The 21894-nt window shown below is 35.2% G+C and overlaps 4 protein-coding genes and 1 non-coding gene across 6 annotated transcripts; 2 read left to right on the forward strand and 3 right to left on the reverse strand.

The window, feature by feature from the left end:
• Positions 1 to 949: 949 nt before the first annotated feature.
• LOC127809673 (uncharacterized) lies at positions 950 to 7743 on the reverse strand. Its single transcript, XM_052348661.1, has 11 exons — positions 7585 to 7743; positions 7075 to 7282; positions 6290 to 6447; positions 6061 to 6206; positions 5092 to 5154; positions 4900 to 4992; positions 3500 to 3661; positions 3219 to 3325; positions 2099 to 2247; positions 1306 to 2000; positions 950 to 1136 (listed from the first exon to the last, which is right to left on the reverse strand). The coding sequence occupies exons 1-10, from the start codon at positions 7673 to 7675 to the stop codon at positions 1738 to 1740; spliced, it is 1440 nt and encodes a 479-aa protein (XP_052204621.1). The 5' UTR covers positions 7676 to 7743; the 3' UTR covers positions 950 to 1136; positions 1306 to 1737.
• A 1703-nt stretch (positions 7744 to 9446) lies between these two features.
• Positions 9447 to 11636, reverse strand: LOC127809675 (uncharacterized). Of its 2 annotated transcripts, XM_052348663.1 has the most exons (4): positions 11511 to 11636; positions 11081 to 11376; positions 10856 to 10983; positions 9447 to 9721 (listed from the first exon to the last, which is right to left on the reverse strand). In XM_052348663.1, the coding sequence occupies exons 2-4, from the start codon at positions 11328 to 11330 to the stop codon at positions 9602 to 9604; spliced, it is 498 nt and encodes a 165-aa protein (XP_052204623.1). In that variant the 5' UTR covers positions 11331 to 11376; positions 11511 to 11636; the 3' UTR covers positions 9447 to 9601. The 2 variants fall into 2 exon arrangements, with proteins under 2 accessions (XP_052204623.1, XP_052204622.1); XM_052348662.1 differs by lacking the exon at positions 11511 to 11636 and having other exon boundaries at positions 11081 to 11493.
• Positions 11637 to 14786: 3150 nt separating this feature from the next.
• On the reverse strand, positions 14787 to 14860 carry TRNAT-AGU (transfer RNA threonine (anticodon AGU)). Its single transcript has one exon. It is a non-coding gene; the product is annotated as a tRNA-Thr (tRNA).
• A 2976-nt stretch (positions 14861 to 17836) lies between these two features.
• On the forward strand, positions 17837 to 19308 carry LOC127810331 (galactomannan galactosyltransferase 1-like). The gene has a single exon (XM_052349751.1). It carries the CDS (start codon positions 17932 to 17934, stop codon positions 19237 to 19239), a length of 1308 nt encoding a protein of 435 aa, XP_052205711.1. The 5' UTR covers positions 17837 to 17931; the 3' UTR covers positions 19240 to 19308.
• A 949-nt stretch (positions 19309 to 20257) lies between these two features.
• Positions 20258 to 21884, forward strand: LOC127810125 (putative glycosyltransferase 7). Its single transcript, XM_052349397.1, has one exon. It carries the CDS (start codon positions 20421 to 20423, stop codon positions 21687 to 21689), a length of 1269 nt encoding a protein of 422 aa, XP_052205357.1. The 5' UTR covers positions 20258 to 20420; the 3' UTR covers positions 21690 to 21884.
• Positions 21885 to 21894: the final 10 nt, after the last annotated feature.

Genomic DNA, 21894 nt, shown 5'->3' on the forward strand with positions numbered 1-21894 from the left:
TTGGGTGAACTGAACGTCGTGTGAGCGTTTGTTTGTCCGTTGTCGCCTGTCGGCGGTATCCTTATCCACTTGCTCGTTATTTTAAGCCATTGTTGCTTATCAGTGCGTCCAGAGGTTAAGTTTAGTGACGTCCGCTGGGGCTGGCTAAGAGCCAAAGCCTTGCATTCAACCTCCCCACTGTAATTGGCTTTCTGTTCTAAATAATCAGAGTTGTAGTCTTAAGGCTTCGTTTGGAGTCATAAAATTTGAATATAATTCTTAGTAAATTATACGTAAGAAGACTTAGTTTCCAATGCTTAGATGATAGTGGGTTTGAGGGGAGGTCTTAAATTTGAATTTTATAAGTAATAATTATTTTTTTATTAGATTTTTGGTGTCAAAAAGATAATGACACCTTTAAGACATGAATGAAGAATCAGTAAGTTATACGTAAAAAGACTTAGTTTGCAATGCTTAAATGATAGTGGGTTTGAGGGGAGGTCTTAAATTTGACTTTTGTAAGTATTAATTATTATTTTATTATATTTTTTGTGTCAAAAAGTTAATGACACCTTTAAGACAAGAATGAAAGAATCAGCTTCTTGGGAATTAATAATTGATCAGCTGATAGCCCGAATAATAACTTCTCCACTTTGGAGGAGATGTGAACTACCAAATTAGTAATTTATTTTTAATTGTGATTATAAGAAAATTCTTTCACTAAAACATGTTTTAAGTTAAATTATAATTATTATTTAAGTGAACAAATTAATTGATCCATTGCACACACTAGAGAATTTGAAATATCATAAGGTTGTAAATTCAATTTTATTTTTACTCAGAATTATACATTAATTATATTTATCAGAAAGGTCAGATCTCAAGGTTTGGTGTGTAACTAACTTGTCCATTCACCTATATTAAGGAATAAAGAGACCATAAATTTATACAAAAGTTAAAAAATTCAGGGCCAGAGACTAATTGTGGTGGGAACGCGTCGATTTCTCATGGTTAAAAAATAAAAACTTATGAACTATATTATAGTGTAGCAAAATTAATGAAAAAAAGGAAGTCAATGGCGTACTGCGCTGGGCTGATCGAACTCCCCACGTGAAGTTCACGCTATTCAAAGGGAATCTGTATAAAGAAACAAGCCACTGTTTGGTAGCATGTTAATCACATCCCATTAGATCATAAAAAAAAATAACAAAGTTTAACATAATTCAAATTCCAAAATGCGAAACGTGCAAATTTATAATTTTAAAATCATATTTGAATTAATCTAGCAAGAACGAAGAGACAATAGTGGAAATATATGTAACGTACCATCCTTCAACTTCAAGGTAGTGGCGGTTGGCTAGGATGAAGGATGGTTGACACGTGGAGGCGTAGTACCATGTTGTAGGGAGATAAAGTGTCTTTGACTTCATCTGAGTGGAATAGCCTAGAGGATAAACATGGAGATAGGATTTGAATGTGAGAAATGATGTAAAAGTAAAATTGAAAAGAAACAAAATCCTGAAAGCTCCGCTATATAGCTATCAATGTAGTTAGTTGTACAGTAAGTGTTTTGTACCGAAGTAGATATCATCCTTCGGAACAAATCATATCTTTTTGGAGGTTACATGAGGGTAATGGCGTCCCTTGCTACAAGGTAACTATTCTACAAGAACCCTGCCATTCTAACTCCTAGCTACGGCATGGTTTATGGTTAATTCGCATAGTGTTGAATCAGTGTCGAGAGAACCCATCAAATGCTCAAAACCAAGGAAGCAGCCACCTTCGACGATGGTCAGGAGTATCTTTGTCAGGAGTTAAAGTAATCCTATCAGCATGAGCGACAGCCCATTTGCTGAAATCGGGCGATGAAACAAGCTCCTCCAGCGCTTTCTTGGTCGAGTCCCTGGTGAATGTTTCCCATTCTTCCTTGGAGAATTTTCTTTTTTCGGGTGTTCTATGGAAGCTGGAATAGTAAGTCTCTGAATCTAGCCGCTGACTTGGAGGAGGTGTCCTGGCAAAGCCTAGGGTAATTGATGAAATGGTGAGGAAAATGCTCCCACAAAAAAGGATTCCATAAATTCTTTTGAACTCAGAAGAGAATCAAGGGCAAGAAGCAAACCTCGGACACGAGTAGTGCAAGATGCCATTGTGAAGTGTCTGGATCGAGGCCTCAAGAATTCAGAGTTAGTGGTCTTCTGAGTGTCATGTCCATATTCATCAAAAGGATCTTTCAGTGGTGATGAACTTGGAACCCGACATCGCAAGGTCCTGAGAATAGTATCCAAGAATTTTGTAAATCTAAGGTTAAAAAAACACGAAGAGAAAATTGATGCTAACATAAGGAGTGGACAAAAAAAAAACCTAACCCAAAAACGACCTACCAAAAGAAAAATGATATTTATGAAATAAAGAAAAAAAGTAAAGCATGAGGCAAACAGCATGCTAGGATTGTTCAAACATATGGTTTTTATAATTAGCTTGTATGAATTTTTCGAACTTATTTCAGTTTTAAATGGGTAAAAGGAACCCATTTATTGATGCATTGCCATCCCAATGGGCCCAGATAATTTAAGTACCTAAGTTACCTATAGATGCTAACAAAAAGGTCTTTGCTTACAGAATAATATTTTAGGGTTAGTGGGTTTCAATTCTTGATGGGAAGCCAAGAAGGGGGTTGAATCGTCCATAGTGCTTCTTCACTGGTCAAATATTCCAGGCATTTTTCCTGTTGCCTACCTGCCCTACCTTGCACGCCATGAGGACCTATCTCATTGGTGGGGCCCCTCTCCCTATCAGCTAAAAAGTTGATTGGAGGTTTCATGCAATAATTGCAATAACCTTGGAAGTGGATCGGAGGCAATACTAAGAGCATTGAGTTTCAACAAGCAATATGGTTCTGTTCCAAAGAAGCAATTACACGTGCAGCCTTGCTAACCATGGGCATAACTCTGAAGGTAAATTTCAGTATTCGTAGTACTCCCATCTGCATTGAGGAACAATCAAATCAACAATGGTGCGAAGAGGTCAAGCACCCTGATAACTTGCTCTTTTCTAGTTTAACATAGCCTTATTTACTTCCTGCTACACCCGCGCGCACCCCCCCTCCCCCTCCCACCCCCCGGGCCGCCGGTGATAAAGGGAATAAGCATTATATATCATACCTATATCTTTAAATCCAAACTAGAGCAAAATATGCTACTGAGGGAACAAATATGCTCTGAAAATTTAAGGAGGCTTACTTATATAGACGGCGTATAAATCGGGATCTGGTAATTCTCCTAAATATCAACGAAACCAGTATTCCACATAACAATGCTGTTGCTGCCAGTAAAGGGTCCTCGGAACTCTAGAAAAGAAACATAAACTATCAGATTTGTAGTATTTTCAGCGATAACATTAGAAAAGCCACTTGAAGGAGGATAAATAGAAGAAGTTAACTCCTATCTTTCCGACAATATCGAACTTCTAAAACTGGAGAAGGAATACGTAGCAGTTATGAGAGAGAGAAAAGAAAGTAAACCTGAAGAATCATAACAGCAGCAATAACACGGATGGACCATGCCACAAAATGTGATACACCTTTATCAATCAATCCATATTCTGTTAAGACAAGTTTGCGAACAACCCAGAAGCCCAACCATGATCCGGCTAGAACAAGAAAAATCAACAGAATCATTGCCAGCTGCAAGATATGTCCACCATCAGTTAGTACATACAGTTCTCAGAATGTGAATTACTAGATAATTACACAAATTTGACCATACCACAGTATGCATTTCATGCTGCAGCAAAGTAACTCTGTCACACATAATAAAGCACATCAAGGCAACAACAATTTGCACTCACTATGCACTATTGCAAGACCCACTTTGTGCCCTTCGTTAAACATTTTACTCATCAAAATAGTGAAAAGAAAATAAACACAATAAGCAGAGGCTAAACAAGGATATTTTATATTCCACTTAAAAGAGGATTCCCATACCATGACCAAGTTTTGGCAGGGATTAGACATCAGACAATTGAATGCGTCCAGCATTGCATTGTATGTGTTTTACCCAAAAACCAACTATAGAAGTTTAACAAGTAAACAGTTTTGGTGGTCTTGTCAGGCAATAGTCTGAAGTCAGCATAATACCCCTTGTTGGCAACAATTAGGGGCCCATTTAGTTGTGGAAAATGTTTTCCACTTGTCTATCTCCAATTTTATATAAAATCTTTAGTTTTCATTTTCCATAGAAAATTTGAAAAATGCATTCAAGTATTAGAAGTGTATAAAATTGGAACATGTGTTCAAAGAAAGAGAGAAAGAGGTTTTTCTTTTGTGTAATTGTAACTTGTGTTAAAGAAGAAGATGGAGTTGAAATGGGAAAAATTTTGTGGAAAACAGCGTATTTCCCAAATCTCCAAATCAGTAAGGAAAATTTGGAAAACTCAGTTTGGATGTTTTTCCAAGTGCAATTCAATTTGGAGAACCACATTTTCCAGATCTCCCTTTTTTGTTTAGAAAAATTTGGCATGTGAACAAGTTTTTCTAATTTCCCATTTTCTGGTGGAATAATTTTCTAGAAAACATGGGTTAATTTTCACAACTAAACAACCCCTTATTTTCCTTGTAAAAGCTGAACTCAATCACCATAGGTTCCATCCCAATTCTCGAAGTAGTTCAGATATAATAAAAAATGAACAAAACAAAAGAGAAAAGCATGATTTGTAAGTTATATGTCAGGTATAAGCTACTGAAAAGGAAGAGAACCAGTTGCCTGTGTTCATCCACTAGAGGGTTTCAAATCCATGCCTATGACAAAGTTTTCCCTTCCAAATAAAATGACCATAAGATGCTAGATTTTCAGATTTCATGATTTAACCATATAAAATCAATTTATATTAACTTTCGGAATCTGTAATAGAAAACTTACATACAGGATAATACATATCTTCACTTATTCCCATCTCCCCAAGAACTGAATGTAATAATCTTGGCAGGTAGCGGAGGAAAAAGGATCCCAAGCCAACCTGAATATAAAGACAGTAAAGACAAATCTCTCTTTCCTCTCTCTAACATTAGAAACATAAAGTAATAAACAATGCAAACTGATTATGATTAATACCCACAATCGATGAGTACACAAAAATTGCAACTGAGTTCTTTCGACCAGTTGGTAAAAGCTTCATCCCCTGGCAACAAACCATATAGAAATAATGGTTAAGGAAAAGAAAAAAATAAAACTATTAAATAAATATCAGCTTCAATCAACAAAAGAAGTGACTTATTATAGCACAGAGAAATAATGAATCTGATTAGCTAAGAAACTAACATAGCCTTCATGAAGAATGTTAGAATTTCTTTCAATGCTGTACATGAGAATATCTGGGTCACTTCAACAACATAATATACTATATTAAGCCACACATGATTTATTAGAAAGTAGAGATTTAATGACTTCCTTCCCATGTAAACAAATTTTGGCATATAAATTGTTCACTAGCTGAAGTTAGTTATAGTAACCTCTCCTGATATATCTAAACTAAGATTGACCTTGCCAAGTTAGCAGACATTGCCACATCTCCTCTTCCTTTGACCATGCATGAGAGAGGAAAAGGAAAATAAATAAACAGATCACCAATACTGCAGTTGGATGCAATAATTTTGCCCCTGCATGATAATTTATAGCATTGTTTTACCATTCTACAATCACTTCTTTGCCTAGTTTCCTTCCAATCCCTATGACCTTTCCTATATGCGAATAGTGAGAAGAGTATCATAGTTATTTCATAAACCAAAACTAGTTATAAGCACAATTAAGCCAGAAGCATCACTGCTTACCTCCACCAGAAGACAACCAATAGCAAGGAAAGTTTAAATAGATGTAAAAAGTCAAGAAGAGATGTAACGCAAGGTTATGGAGATTTATAAGATGTAGAGCAGGAGGCCTGATGTCCTCTCAAGTTTCATGAAAGGTAATCAAAATTCCTGCGGATGATGGACATATAGGAAAGAGGACCAACAGAAAGAAATGAAAAATGGGAATCACAACATTGATGATTACAAATTTGCCACCAAAAAAAAAAAAAAAAATCAACCTGAAAAAGGATCATCAATATGACAAGGATGATACCAATTGCCATTGCACTGCTGTAGTAGAAAACTAAAGACTTGCTCAGAGAGGAGGCCAGTGTCAACATAATAATTCCAATGACCAAAAATATTATGTGATACCAGAAAAATTCTGCACAGAAAATAATAAAATAAGACAACTGAGGCAAATCTTGGAAAACAACAATGAATTGCATTTATCAAAATGGATCTCACCTTCAATAATGGACACCTGAAGTATTTCTTTGGAAGAAGCAGCCATTCGTACGTCTAGGAGCCTGTGGTCAAATGGTGACATGGACTTGACCCATGACCCCTTAACAAGTTTTTCCCACTGGCCTTGAGGGCACATCCCTACCCCAAGAGAGTAGTTCCTGCAACAATGTAAAAATGGGAAGATAGTGACTTTAAATTTGTACCATATTGACACGTACCCCAAAACATTTATTGTTTCTTAGGCTGTCATTCCTAACAACAAAGTTGTATTTCCAAAATAAAACTTATGACAAATGCTTGCAACTAACACAAACAAAGCACTCAAATCTTACTGCACAAATAAAGGGAATTTGAATCATTTGTATAATTCCTGAGCTTAGTACAATAAACCTTCCAATATCCAAGTTAAGGTAAACAAAGAATTTGTGAAAAAGAATTAGTTTCATCAATGTTCTTCTACCTACAATATTAATTGCAAGATCATCAATGTTCCAGCATTTTCAATGGACTTGGAAGGTTACTCTTCTAAGGAATTACATGAGAGTTCAGATCAGTAGTGTAAAAGTCCATTAAAAAAAATCGCCATTTTTTAATATGATCATATAATTCTTTTAACTATAATTTTGAATTTTTGGGCGTCTAGGAACAACTTTATCAAATAACAGTCATTTCATCTTTTCCTTTTTTCGGGAGAACAGCCACATCTTGAAAGTATGAAAAAATAACCTATTTCTTCCACTTCAGTTGTCATAGAAATTTAAAACTCAAAAATAGAAACCACTCACCAGTGGAAACAGAACTCAGCATTTGGTGGACGGGCACTTGAATTTAAATTAGAAACTTCCACTTTTACAGAATGAGCATACTTTTTAAGATTTTCCAGTCTTGGCAACCCCTGGATCTGAACCCTTTCACATAGCACAGGCTTGGAACCAAGAGATTTTTCCACTGGCCAGCTTGCACTTATCTGCAATGTGGTAGACTGAGCAATGACTGCACCACAGAAAAGGCAAGGATACAGAAAACCATTCACAACAGAAACTGATGGTATGCATCCATACAGCTGCAATACTAATAATAATGCTGAATAACCATTGAAAACATCAATCATACATCACCAAATTTAAACGTCCATAGAAGATAATTACTGGAACAAATGCCATGAAAGAACCAAAACTCAGCATTCTTCGTATTTTCTTCGGTTTCCTACGTTTCCCCAATGACTAAACAAAGCACACATCCATCATAGTCTGGAAACAAACCCTAGTTTTCGCGGTTGAAGAAAAAGATTATACCTAGGGAGAGTTCATTTGCAGAGTCAACAGAGAGCGAGAAAAATATTAAACACGCGGTGAAGAACAGCCAGAGAAACGAATTCCTTTCCATTTGCTTCGCTTCCAGCGAATTCGAGTCTGGGAGTTGGAAGCCTGGAAGCGGAAGAGCAGTGAGTTGAGAATTCGATGACACAAAGGGGGTATTTCTGTTATTTCATATAAAGTGGCTGGTCCGGTGCTCTCATTGGGCTCCCGTATCCGTATACGATGTTGGGCCCGACCCAACTGGATATGGGCCCGATTAATCTTAGTCACATATCAAAAATCAAACTAGAGGGCGCTACGCGTCTGCACGTTTAAGTAAAAAGTAAAATTGTTATTTGTATATATACTTTGTGTATTTTATTTGTTGTATTGTACATGTTATTATTATAAACACACTTATATTTTTATTTAATAGAATGTATAATGTAGTTGATGGGAGTTTGTGGGTTCATGACCACCCAATTTGTGTTATAATTGTGTTATTTTTGGGTTTTTTTTTACGATTTTGAGATTCTCCAAGTAATCCTTAGAGTGTATTTTAAATTAACTTTTCTTATAAGAAAAAAAATGGAGTTTAGTTCTTCAGTAGATCCTCTAAAACTCAAATTAGTCATTATGCATAATAAATGCCATACTTAAAACTTTTGGACACTATACTTTTGTGTAAATCGATTATGCAGTCGGTATGATAAGGATGAAGCCACATGGACAATTAGATATGATCCTTTGGATGAAGCAAGTGAACTAGTTATGGATATTATCTTGGATCCTGACTCGGCTTAGTGCTAGTTTGGCTATCTGGTGCCTGGCTTTAGACATAATTTTAAATTTAAGCTATTTTGAACTTTTTTGAAGTGTCCATCAATAACGGGGTTGAATACATAATAGGGTACAAACTTTACCTATAAATATTATTTTAAAATAAAAATAAAAGATTTATGCATTAACAATTTATTTTTTTACTTTTATTTTGTTTGTCATTAAAAACACTTTCATATTTTTGTCAAGCAATGATTTTTCCCTTCACTAAAAGCAGGACGAAACAGATTTTTAGTCTAATAATAAAGTCACTTTTGTTGTATGATAATTTAAATTAAATATTGTGTTCTCTATAAAAAAAAAAAAAAAAAAAACTTTGCACCTTTTCTTCTAAAACAAAAAAATAATAATAAAAGTAAAAATGATGTTACTTATAGTCATATCATCTCATCACCAACAGGCAATCATGCTCCAATCACAACGACATCAACAATGGTGGTCGTCATTTAATTAAATTAACAAATAATATTAATGACTGAAAAGATATACAATCATTATCTCACAAATAAATCAGGTAGATCAAGATTGATTTGATCTAGTATAATTTGATTTTCAATAAAAAAAAAAAAAAAGGAAGGTAAACTCCTCACTCTATAAATATTAGCCTTTGCGAAAAATGATAATCCATTCTTTCTTATGCCCTTTATTTTTTTAGTAACGAATGATCCTTTAAAGATTAATATGGAGTAATCCAATAATCGTGGTTATTATTCTAAATCATCAATAAATTTAAAAAGGTCTCTGTAACTAAGATACCCAATTCACGAGGGGAGTCAATCTGACCTTAGGATGTTAGATGACCCTGCGTCCTTCTCAATACTTGCATTGTCAGCCAAATTGAGAGGGTGGAAGTGGATGTGGATCCTTATTGCAAGAGAGCTTTGTTAAAACATTGACTTGGAAGCCAAGACACCACCCGGGTCAGTTCACCCAACCCCCAGCAGACCCAATTACCGTGACCCCAAGGCAACTACCACTCAGCCGAGTTTGCTTATATAAATAAATTTAAGGTACAATCGTTTCTTCTTTTAGAATATTAATAAGCAAGAGATGATAACATACACGAGACTCCCCTTTTGGATTGATTCATCTGTGAAGATGTCCACAAGGTATGGCTAAATATTAAACAAACTTGACGAAAGCAAGCCAAAAGAAGAGGGAACAGTGTTTCTGTTCAGGTTCCAACTTCTGCAATGCTCTGTAAGGCTGGTTTCCATTGTCCCCCGCCTAGGTTGAGCCTTCCGACACCTCTGCTGCCACTGCTTCTTCCTTGTCGATAAACTTGGTTCCCAATCTGATGAGAACAAAAAATCAAACATGAATCTATATTTTTGTTTCTATATTTTTATATATTTTTTTGTGTATTCATTTTAATTTTTTATTATTTTAATTACAAGTTTATATTTTTAAATAAATTTAATTTTTATATTTTGATATTCTCTTTGTGTCCTGACCTAATATTTTCATTATGTTAATTACACTTTTAACTTATATTTTTAAGTTAATTTAATTCATATATTTTTAATGAATAAGATGTGACATGTAATTTATTATTTTATTTTATTTTATTTATATATGAAAGTATAGAAATTAAATTAACTTGAAAATGTAGGTTCATGGTGTAATCGAAATAACAACAAGTTCAAGTTGTCACACGAAAAAAGATCATAGTGCAAGGAGTTAAATTGACACAAAAATCAGGTTTAGAGACATAATTAAAATAATAAAAAATTATGAAAATATAAACACAAAAATATGAATTTAACCGACATAAATTGGTGCACAGAAGAAGAAAGAGAAAGTAGCAGACAATAGCAGTCTGAGAAGAAGCTTTCATTTTCCTCAAATAGTATGCCTTTCTGCAAATATTTCAATTGCTATAATTGGATGATACAGGTTGGCAAGAGGAAAATTATGTCATTAGGTAATTGAATGCGTATTAAATAGATCCAACATAATATATTCTGTTGTCAAAGAATACCATTTTTAGTATAATCTTAATTCTAATAAAACCCTAGGTGCAAGTAAAGGTCTTAGATAAGCGACTAAATACGTACTGACTTAATATGATTAGATTATTTTTTTGATAATTTACATACAGGTAACAGTTTAACAGTTATGTATAATACTAATTGAACTGTTGTTCTTGTATGCATATTATGGTCATCTCAAATTTGTTGCGAGAAAGCTCTCGCGATTAAGTACAGGTTCATTTGATCTTCAATATTTCTATACTAGACCTGCAACTAGTATTGTTTGAAATACACACTTTTATGGATCCAGATGTTGACGCTAGACGGAGGGGTGAAAAGGAAATGAAACTAATTGTTTTTCTGTGAGGAAATTAACCTAGGGAAAACGGAGTAGATATTTCGAAGTAAAACCGTCTAGTGTGACAAGTTCACGATTTAACACGGAATGTGATTACCTGAAGAGAAGAGCAGATCTCAGGACTCAGGCTCGGCCCGCCGGAAGGACTCTTCCTATCCGGAGCAGAGCTCTCCGCCAACTTGTCGAGTTTCCCACACTTCTTGGAAGAAAACTCCTTCAACACATCTGAATCACAGGGTACAGCAACAGAACCGATCACAGCCTAAAGCACAAAACAGAAATTGGCCAAAAAGTGACGCTCGCGAAGTCGCATCGTATTTACCTTCGAAGCTGATGAGACGGTAAACCTGTCCGATCACCAGCGCGTCGTCGGGCCGAAGAAGCTTCAGCTGCTTCGCCGGCGTGCCGCCATTGGACTTGGCCGCTCCCACCGGGACGACGAGTGCGACGTAGTGGCCAGGGTTCATAGCCATGACCTCCTGAGCACTCACCGTCCAGTAAATCCTCTCCACCTTTCTGTCCGGATGTTGAATCACCACCGTCGCAGCCTCCGCTGCCTGACAGTTCCCCATCGCTCACCGCCGTCGATCAACACCTACTCCGAATTCGAATTAAGATCTGCACTTCAAATTTCATCAAAAAATCCACGTTTCGCAGTGGAAAATCGATCGCACAACGATCAGCGAGGTGAGAAGCAGAAATGGAGGCGTATATTTATAAAGAAGAGTAATGATTCGATCTGCCAAACTCACCTCTGGCAGATATATAAGCAGGTGGTTGTAACTGCGTTTGCGATTGCTTCCTTCCTTGCTTGCTTGCGGGTGAAAAGAAACGGAACGAAGAAGAGTTAAAGAGAGAGAGAGAGAGAGAGAGAGAGAGAGAGAGAGAGAGATGAGCGGCACGATGATGGTGGGACCCGCTGCAACGTAGAGATCGAAGCTGATGAAATTCAACCCATAAAATCATTTCAGGACCCCAATTGCAATAGTAACATTTTATATAATAATTATATTAATATATAACATAATATAAATTTATCAAAGTAATAAGGTTATATGGGCGTGACTTGCGATGCCGTCCCCTCCTCCCCTGTGCTGAGTCATGCCTCCACTTTGACGGGCGCACCAATTGAATCGACGGCAGAAGCCAATCCCATATGCCACGGTGATAGCGAATAATCTCGTGCCTATTTGCTCGCAATTATGGACTTCATTCAGCTAGTGGGCATGGAGAGAGGTCATATAATATTTAAAAATTAGATATGGGTCATGGGCCATGGCATTTTAAGTGTAAAATAAAAATAACTTTTGCTGGTATACAATAACAATAATAGAGATATACACATTTGTGGTAAGAATTGATCTGGGCCATGTTTGGTAATCCACCATGGTACACGGGTCTTATCCTTCCTCAATCCCATGCTCTCAACTGATGACGTGTGCAATTTAAGTCACCAAACTCTACTCGTATGTAGAGTTTGTTAAAATAGCAAAATAAAATAGTATTAATATATGATTAAAATATTTTTTAATCAAAATATGAAATAATTAAAATAAGATTAAAAAATATTTAAATATTTTTATTAGATTATTTATTATTTTTTTAAAATACACTGAAAATTCTATTTTTTTCTTTTTATATGTCTATTAAAATATATATGATAAACATCGATATAAGAATTTTTTAAAAATATCTCTTCCATTATTAAAATAAATAAATAAAATAATTGTGTGTCAAAGTACATGAGAAAACTGAGATTCGAAGAAGGAATTGGGCGACAAGTAAAAGAATAGCAACGGGTGGTGACAGAAAACCAACGATGACTAGTGAAGTAGAGAGGAATAGGTTGCAATGAAAGTTACGACACAAGTTACAATGTATGGAATGGTGATCGCAGATGACACAAGCTACCACGATAGACTTAACAGAAAATGTAAGTAGTGGTGGTTGACGAACAAAAAGATGAACAAGAAAATGAAAGAAAATATGAGGGTTTTATGAGATGGGTAGACATATAGATCTTTTTTTCTTATTTACAAAATTTTAAATAAATTTCTTTGGAGGGATAAGAGATTTGCTTATTTAATTTTTAACATATAAAAAGTTATATGACTTTTTTTTAGAAGATTGCTAAATAAATTTAATAAATATAATAAAAAAATATTATTATTTAAAATATTTTTTATTTTATTTTTTATTCATATCGTAATTAACAAATGGTATGTTAGTATTTCCACGCCTGCATGTAGTGGGGGCGAAAACCACGTGTTTGAATTTAATTAAGTGGCAAGAATCCCAATGCAATTAAAGAAATTTAATCATAGTGGAGGGAAGGACGCACTAAGCCATTCTTCCAATCACCCTGTAACACTTCATCATCTCTGAGATTATCGCTAATTATAATAAATTCGGTTCAAAAAATTATTTATGCATACTTTATTATTTTATTAATGTTTTTTATTTTTTATTTTATTTAAGAATGAGCTTTCAAATTATTTTATTTAAAAATTTTAGAAGCGGTTTAAGAGCTTGAACTAGATTTTGGGCTTTTTAAATTATTATTTAATATTCATATTAATTTATCTAAGTAATAAGTATCTAATTAGCAATGAAACAAAATTAAGTATATTAATTAAAAATATATATATATCTGATTCAAATCTAATTAGGAGTGAACAACATTTCAATTAAATCGAACTAGTCGAAAGTATAGTTTCGGTTTAGTTCAAGTTTTAAATTTAACAATTTCAATTTTTTCAATTTGATTTAGTTTTCATATTAAAAAAATTAAAATAATTGAACCGAGTGAAATGTCAAAATAATATCGTTTTTTCATTTTGTTATTTTGATTTTTTTCGATCGGTTAAGTTTTTTCTATTTTTTAATTTATCCTTTTTGAGAATCTTTTCCGTCAATTCAATTTGATTTTTGATTGAGATTCAACTATTTAGTTTGAATAATTCAATTAGTTTGGCAATTGAACTAACTGAATGACCACGCCTAAATCCAATATTCCTAATAATATTTGACTTTCTAAGGGTTTGACCCACTTTGGTTTGAAGGTGGGATGTCATTTGGGGCAGCTGAGATTTCACCAAATTAACATAGTTGCTTGCTGAAGTGCTTTTCCAAGGTGGGATTTTGCCTAATTGAGACTCAGAGATCTGTTTCCTTTATCTTTTATCCGTTTCTTACTTTCATAACAACTCTTTCTTTGCTTAAAGTGAAAATTAGCCTAATATAGGAAGGAACGGAAATGTTAAACGACGACACTTTTATAACAATCATCTATTAAAGTATTATATTTTGTATCATATTAATATAGAAATGAAATGTAATAAATAACTTACAATTCTGTCTCTGCTTGATTGAAAATTAGCCTAACAAAAGAAAAAACGAAAATGTTATATGAGTACTCAGTTATGACACTCATATATTAATGTATTTTATTTTATATTATATTATTATAAATATATAAAATATTAATTATGATGCATGAAAATTTTTCGGGAGTGCTATTTTAATATTTTTGAAACATTTTTTGTACCGAAATACCAAAAAAATGTTTTGGATTATTTTTACAATTTAAAAAAAAATCAAAACTATTTCATAATATTAAAAAAATATCAAAAATACATTTCCAATTTAAAAATACATTTCTGTCCACGAACAGATTAGAGACCGAAAAAATTTCTTCTATAATCAAGTTAGGGATGGAATTTTTTTTTATTTTTTTATATTATATAATATAAAAATAAGATAATTTTTATATTATATATTATATTAATTTTTAATATATAAATTTTATATTAAAAATTATATTTATAAAAAAATATATTTTTATTTACACATTTATCTGCGTTTTTATATCTTATTTTTTAAAAAATATTTTTTCGTATCCATTTATCGTGTAACCCTAAACTCTAAACATTAATATATAAATACATAAATATCATAAAAAATTTAGAATTCGAATTTTCAAAAAGCATCTTGGAAGACAGTAAAAAATAAAAATGCCATGCCAGTAATGCTCTCGTTGAGAGTCGAACTCAAGACCTCCCGCTTACTAAACGGGTGCTCTAACCAACTGAGCTACGAGAGCTTGATGCCTCTGTTGGGCGTGTTTACTTGATATCGATTATTTTTTTGCCTGCTGGTAAAAGAAAGCACAATGGGATTAACATTGATATGAAATCTGAGAGCACCGAGCTTTTTACTTTGCTAAAGAGAGTTTTAAGGGTGAAAGTGAAGATTGAATTAGATTTGGCGTGGTAACTATGAAAAAAGGTCTCCAAACGGGTGGTTGAATTAATCAAAATTTATTAATTAACTAAATTGAGTCGAAGAGTAAAATTAAATCGAATTAATCAATTAATCCAAATCAAACTAATCAATTAATTCAAAAAATCAAACTAATCGATAAAAAATTGAGTCAAAATTATATAAATCGAAACGAACCAATTAAATAAAAAAAAATTAAGTAATATATAGAAAACATACAAAATCAAAAAAAAATAACGTTATTTTATAAATATCAAGATAACATTATTTTAAAGTTTGGCCTTATCGATTAGTTCAGTTTTTCTAATTAAAAAATTGAATCGAAAATCAAACTTTTGAGAAAAAATAATTGAACTAAACTGATGCAAGAAAATAATCGAATTGAACCGACAAGTTCGATCGGTTCAATTCGATTAGTTCAGATAAACCAAAATTTTTCTCACCTCTAATTAAAAATATCTCACCATTCAATTTTGATGAAGGTTATAATTTTAGATAAAAAAAAGTAAAATAATTCAATCACGACCTAAATTTGAGGCAAAATGTTATTTGGTTACAAAACTGTGACACTTTTTTATTTATGAGTTATATTTTATATCATATTAATATAAATATAAAACACATTAATACACATATACCATTAATGTATTGTTTTTGTATATAGTCATGGATGTGAGTCAAATTCATTTACTTAAGAATATCGATCATCTTCACATCAATAACGATTTGAATTTGAAATTTTTAATTTAAATCTTTAGGGTTGTTTAAATTCTAATCTGGACCGATCTAAGACTGACTGAGAAATGGCATGTTCCGCGACTTGTTCGGAAGGTCCGGTTAATTTTCAATTCAATTTGATTTCGGACCAATTTGAAATCAAAAGGAAGTTATAATAATAATACATATAATACATGTTACTAAAATTGTAAAATTCTCAATCTCACACGCACATATGCATATATAATACACATTTAGTGTGCAAACAATCAATTTAGTTATTAAATTGATAAAAATTCACTAATCGATGAATAAAATCGAACTGAACCGATTGATTAACACAAAAAATCGAATTAATCTATAATCAAAAAAATCAAATTCAAACAATATAAATAAAACTGAATCGAACTGATTAAATTAAAAAAATACAAAAATATTGAAGAAAATCGAAATAACTGATAGAAAATACACAAAATAAAAAAAATGTCATTTTATAAACATTAAAACATCATTTTAAAATTCAGTTGATTTGGTTCTTCTAACTAAAAAAATTGAAAGCCAAACTTTTGAAAAAAATTAATCGAACTAAATTGAAGCAAGAAAAAAATCAAACTGAACCGACAAGTTCAATTCTATTAATTCAGGTAAATCAATTTTTAACTCTCTCTTAACATTTATTATTAAAATTGATATTTAAATTTTTGTTTAGATTATATATATAAATATATATGTATATTTTTTAAATTTTATATTAATAAATAAGAAAAAAAATAAATCAATTAGAATTGAACCGGTCCGATCTAGGTCGAATGAACATCTCTTGTTATATGAAAATTATGTTTTTTGGGGGGGATTTATATAAGAGAATTTTATTATCCGATAGAAGTATTACTATTATACTATTTTATTTGAATTTATTATAAATATTTATTTTTGACAGTCCACAATCAAGCCGTGAAATACTCACTCTTTTTTCAAAATGGATGATCTTTTGGCACACAAAACAAAAAAAGTCAAGTCAATAGATATGAAAATCAGAAAATTTGAACTTTTTTATTTACCTTTTTTGCGAAATTAAACCCTCCGTTTAAAATTAGTCAAATTTGTACAATTTGCCTTCATTCTTTGGGTGACTATTAAGGAGCGGTTGCTCGACTCTTGAGTGTCTCAATGTGTACTTCTTGTTCCCAAACTGGTGCTCCTTTGTCAAGCGCTGTAGGGGGACATGGTCACCGATTCTTTTTGAGTGTTTGTAACGGATCGTCTATCGTGGTCTTCTTTTAAAGATGGGCTAAATTTGGATGGCCCTAGTGTCGTTGGATCGAGAAGTGTGTTAGACTTTTGATAGATGAAATGGCAAGCATATGTGACAAGTGATTCATTCACTTATTCTTCAAGGGTTACTGGTCTGTCATATAGACCATATGACGTGAGCAAAACAACGATTATTTTTAAATTTATGAGCAAATTAATTGGCTCATCTAACTTTTGGCCGTAGTCCACTTATGGCGTCTCATTATCTTAGATAATTTCTTTTTTTAAAAAAAAAAAATTTAGTTCTTGAGTCTTTGTGATTTTTATTTGGTTCTTGTTTGAGATATGGTGGTTATATACAATTTTTTTTTTTTTTTTCCGAATCTCCCGGTTACAAAAAAAAAAAGATACATTAATAGGAGAATATTATAAAAATGTCAAAAGAGAGGGTCACATATAATTTTCCAAATTGAATCGGGGATGATTGTTGCTATGTAGCTTCAGTTGTCACTTTGGTTAAAGCTAGAACTTGGACCATCACATCCAAATCCAGTACCATAAAAAGAATAATTAAGGCTTTCTTTATATTAAGCGAAGGCTAAATATAATCCTAAACAAAATATTAAAGATAATCAAAGTGCAATTAGGGTTTATATTTTTTTAATCCCAAAAACATGGAATAATCCGTAATCTCTTGCACATCGAACTCCGTAATTGAGAGCTTTCGGCCCTTCCCTTCCATCCCGGCTGATGGTCAGGCGTAGTGTATGAAGAAGAAGAAGAATATTATTAACAAATAGTATTATATTCTGTAAAAGTTGTTTAGACTAAAGCAGAGCAGCATTGCCTTTTGATTGAAAGATCATTCATTCAATCCAGTACTCTGTTCAGTTGCTCATTCCATTTTTGCCAGCTTTTGCCATGGCGAAGACCATGTGTTCTGGCAAACTACTTTCATTTTCGAAGGACAAATCTTATCTCGTCGGATCAATTGTTTCTTTCCTAATCCTTTGTGGTTTATGGTCAGTTCTCGATCATTCTTGGTCCGGTGCTTCTGCTTCAGCCATGGAGAAACCCAGATACTCTGTTCTTGGCAAAGACGAACAGAGTATTAATCGAAGCAAAAATCCGGACCCGCCGGAGAAGACATTCTACGATGACCCAAAACTCAGCTACACTTTCGGGTCGCCGCCAAAAGACTGGGACGAGAAGCGGCGAGTGTGGATGAAGCTCCACCCGTCCATCGCCGCTGGAGACGGCGGCAAGGTAGTGGTGGTGACAGGATCGCAGCCGCAGCCGTGCGAAAGCCCCGTCGGGGACCACTTGCTTCTGAGACTGTTCAAGAACAAGGTAGACTACTGCCGAATCCACGGCTGTGAGGTCTTCTACAACAACGCGTTCCTCCACCCCAAAATGCCGTCCGTTTGGGCCAAGCTGCCGCCCGTCCGGGCGGCGATGGTGGCGCACCCGGAGGCCGAATGGGTCTGGTGGCTGGACTCCGACACCGTTGTCACAGACATGGAGCTTCAGTTACCCCTGGAGAAGTACAGGAACCACAACTTGGTCATCAATGGATGGGAAGACATGGTCTACGAGAAGAAAAGCTGGTTCGGATTGAACACCGGGATTTTCCTGATCAGAAACTGCCAATGGTCGATGGATTTAATCGAAGTTTGGTCGAGCTTCGGCCCGTTGAATCCCGATCATGAAAAACTGGCGAAAACCATCGTCCCAGAGGTCAAAGACAAGCTTTTCTCCAACTTAGACGAACAATCGGCTCTGGTTTACTTACTGTCGAAGGAGAAAGAAAAATGGGGAGACAAAGTTTACATAGAGAACGGGTACAGTTTTTCTGGGTATTGGCTGGAAATTGTCGACCGGCTGGAGAGCATCAGCCGGCGGTACGCGGAGTCGGAGAGGGCGGACGCCGGGCTGAGGCGGCGGCGGTCCGAGAAAGTGAGCGGGCTATATGCGGCACTGAGGGAGAGGTATTTAAAGGGTACTCATGACGGAAAAGGTGGGTGGCGGCGGCCGTTTATCACCCACTTCACGGGGTGTCAGCCCTGCAGCGGGCATTTCAGTCCGTCGTACACGGCGGAGTCTTGCCGGAGTGGAATGGAGAGGGCTCTGAATTTTGCGGACAACCAGGTTCTTCGGAATTATGGGTTTTTTCGTCCAGACTTGCTGAATTCTTCGTTCGTGTCGCCGCTGCAGTTTGATTCTCCGTGACGGACGATCTTCCCGCCGGATGTCGAAGGAGAATATCTACTGGTTTTTTTTTTTTTATTTCCTTTCCTTTCTCGTTTTGTTATTAAAGTAAATAAAATATTCTATAGATAATAATCCCCATTCCAAATTCGATTTGCACTTCTTCCCAAGTGCTATAAATACGGATAAATTTTTTTAAACTAAATTACAAAAATAATAACTTTGTATTAAAGTTTGAAATTATTACTTAATTTTAATTTAATATATAATTTTTTAACTATAATCCGTTATTGTTAAAAGAGACTAATGATACGTTGACATGACTAATAACATGAACAATACAAATAATTACTAAATTTTATATTAAAATATAAAAATATTAATATTTTATTAATCTAACGATAATTAATGATAATTATACGATTTATATATTAAATTGAAGTTTAGTAATCATTTGATTATAGATTGAAATTTAATAATTTTTTTATATGTTAACATAAAGTTTAGTGATTATTTATGTTATTTTTTAAAAAAATTTAAATTTATAATTTCATAATTATTACAAACTTTTGATTACCACTTGAGATACTTTCTAAATCCAATGAGCCAAAAACTTTGCATTTATAACAACAAACATAATATCCATTGCAAATTAATGCCTCATTATAATAAACACATTTTTCTTGATAAAAAAAGTAGACGCGCAGTTTAATTTAACACACTAATGATATGTAACATAATTAATTAAATTATTATGATTTTGCGTCTAAAATATGTATTTAGAGTTAGAAAGCCCCCACAAGAGGAGTAACAAATAATCTGTATTAGTGAGGCTTAAGATGATTTTCAACCACCAAAAGTGTGGGATGTGTAAGGATCACACACCTAAAGACTACATATTTAGGGCCAACTCAAATTAAATTTTCTTTTATTCTCTCTTAATAAATTCAAATTTGATTGCTTAATTAATGAGCCAAAAATAATTAATGTCAAGCCCAATATGGATGATTCCTTCTCTGCAGTCAACTCGCATGGCTTTGCACTTGCACCAAGTCCGGCGAAGATGCAGCTTGAGATGTCCACATCTCTACTCTAAACAAATTATATTTAAACATACATATCAGCTGCATCTGAATTCTCTAAAACGCTTCTTCTTCTTCTTCTTCTTCTTCTTCAAGGACTGTATCAGTTGCAGAGCAACAATGTCGTCGTTTTCCAAAAACACCTCTCTTCTCCACGTTGTAGCAGCGGCTATAATGGCGTTTCTGATAGTTTGGACTTTCTGGCCATCTTCCCCCAAGCCTCGGGAAACTGGTTCGGTTTCGCAGCTAGTTTCCAAGCCGAGGCTCAAACCCGTCGACGACACGTGGTGTCCAAACCTACGCCAGAAAACATTCTACGACGACCCGAATCTCAGCTACTCCATTGGCAGACCAATCAAGAACTGGGACGATAAGCGACGAGATTGGATGAGGCTTCACCCGTCTGGGCGGGGTGATCGGGTGGTTATGGTGACCGGGTCTCAGCCGTCGCCGTGCCGGAATCCGATCGGAGACCACCTCCTACTGAGGCTATTCAAGAACAAGGTTGACTACTGCCGGATCAACGGCTACGACATCTTCTACAACAACGCGCTGCTCCACCGGAAGATGGACAATTACTGGGCCAAAATACCCGCGGTGCGATCAGCCATGGTGGCGCACCCGGAGGCCGAGTGGATCTGGTGGGTCGACTCGGACGCGGTCTTCACTGACATGGACTTCAGGCCGCCGTTGGAGGACCGGTACAAGGATTACAATCTGGTGGTGGGCGGGTCGCCCGATTCGGTTTATGATAACCCGAGTTGGATCGGGCTCAACGCGGGCGTGTTCTATATCCGGAACTGTCAATGGTCCATGGAGTTTCTTGAAGCGTGGGCAGAGATGGGCCCACAGACGCCAAACTACGAGAAGTGGGGCCAGATTTTGGCATCAAGGGTGAAGGACAAGCTGTATCCGATATCAGACGATCAGACGGCCATGATTTACTTGCTGATGAAAGAGAAGGAGAAGTGGAGCGATAAGGTGTTTTTGGAGCACGAGTATTGTATCCAGGGCTACTGGGCGGGTCTAGTGGGAACGCTCGAGAACGTGACACGTAACTACGTGGGATTGGAAAGGAGGGCGCGCAGGTTAAGGAGGCGGCGCGCGGAGAAGGTGGGGCGGAGCTACAGTGCGCTGTGGGAGAAGTATCTGGAGGCGGCGGGCTACCGGAAGGACGCCGGAAAGCGGCCGTGTGTTACGCATTTCACGGGGTGTCAGCCGTGCAGCGGCGACCACAATCCGATGTATACCGGCGACTCTTGCCGGGAAGGGATGGAGAGGGCTCTGAATTTCGCCGACAATCAAGTGCTCCGTAGCTACGGTTTCGTGCACCCCGACTTACTGGATTCGGCCTCTGCGGTGCCGCTGCCTTTCGATTTTGCGGCGTGACGGCGACCTGGTCGACGTGGACCACGTACGCTGAGAGCAAAACATTGTGCCCTGATTCTAGGGATAATTTTCCATGTTTTGGGGCCTCTATATTCCGTGATTGAAGGATATATATCATTTACACATTTACTAGTCACGTTATGATAAACGAAAATGTTAATTGTACTCTATATTAATGTTTTATATTTTGTCATATGATGTACTT

Source organism: Diospyros lotus, chromosome 9 (genome assembly GCF_014633365.1).
Source record: "Diospyros lotus cultivar Yz01 chromosome 9, ASM1463336v1, whole genome shotgun sequence".
Lineage (NCBI taxonomy): Eukaryota > Viridiplantae > Streptophyta > Magnoliopsida > Ericales > Ebenaceae > Diospyros > Diospyros lotus.

Coding starts and splice junctions, on each gene's coding strand:
- LOC127809673 (XM_052348661.1), bottom strand. CDS start 7,675: ATGGAAAGGAATTCGTTTCTCTGGCTGTTCTTCACCGCGTGTTTAATA. Junction 2,248..3,218: donor TTTATACGCCGTCTATATAA/GTAAGCCTCCTT, acceptor TACTATTCTCAG/GACCTTGCGATGTCGGGTTC. Junction 2,001..2,098: donor TTGCACTACTCGTGTCCGAG/GTTTGCTTCTTG, acceptor CAATTACCCTAG/GCTTTGCCAGGACACCTCCT.
- LOC127809675 (XM_052348663.1), bottom strand. CDS start 11,330: ATGGGGAACTGTCAGGCAGCGGAGGCTGCGACGGTGGTGATTCAACAT. Junction 10,984..11,080: donor CCGTCTCATCAGCTTCGAAG/GTAAATACGATG, acceptor CCTGTGATTCAG/ATGTGTTGAAGGAGTTTTCT. Junction 9,722..10,855: donor AGATCTGCTCTTCTCTTCAG/GTAATCACATTC, acceptor TGTTCTCATCAG/ATTGGGAACCAAGTTTATCG.
- LOC127810331 (XM_052349751.1), top strand. CDS start 17,932: ATGGCGAAGACCATGTGTTCTGGCAAACTACTTTCATTTTCGAAGGAC.
- LOC127810125 (XM_052349397.1), top strand. CDS start 20,421: ATGTCGTCGTTTTCCAAAAACACCTCTCTTCTCCACGTTGTAGCAGCG.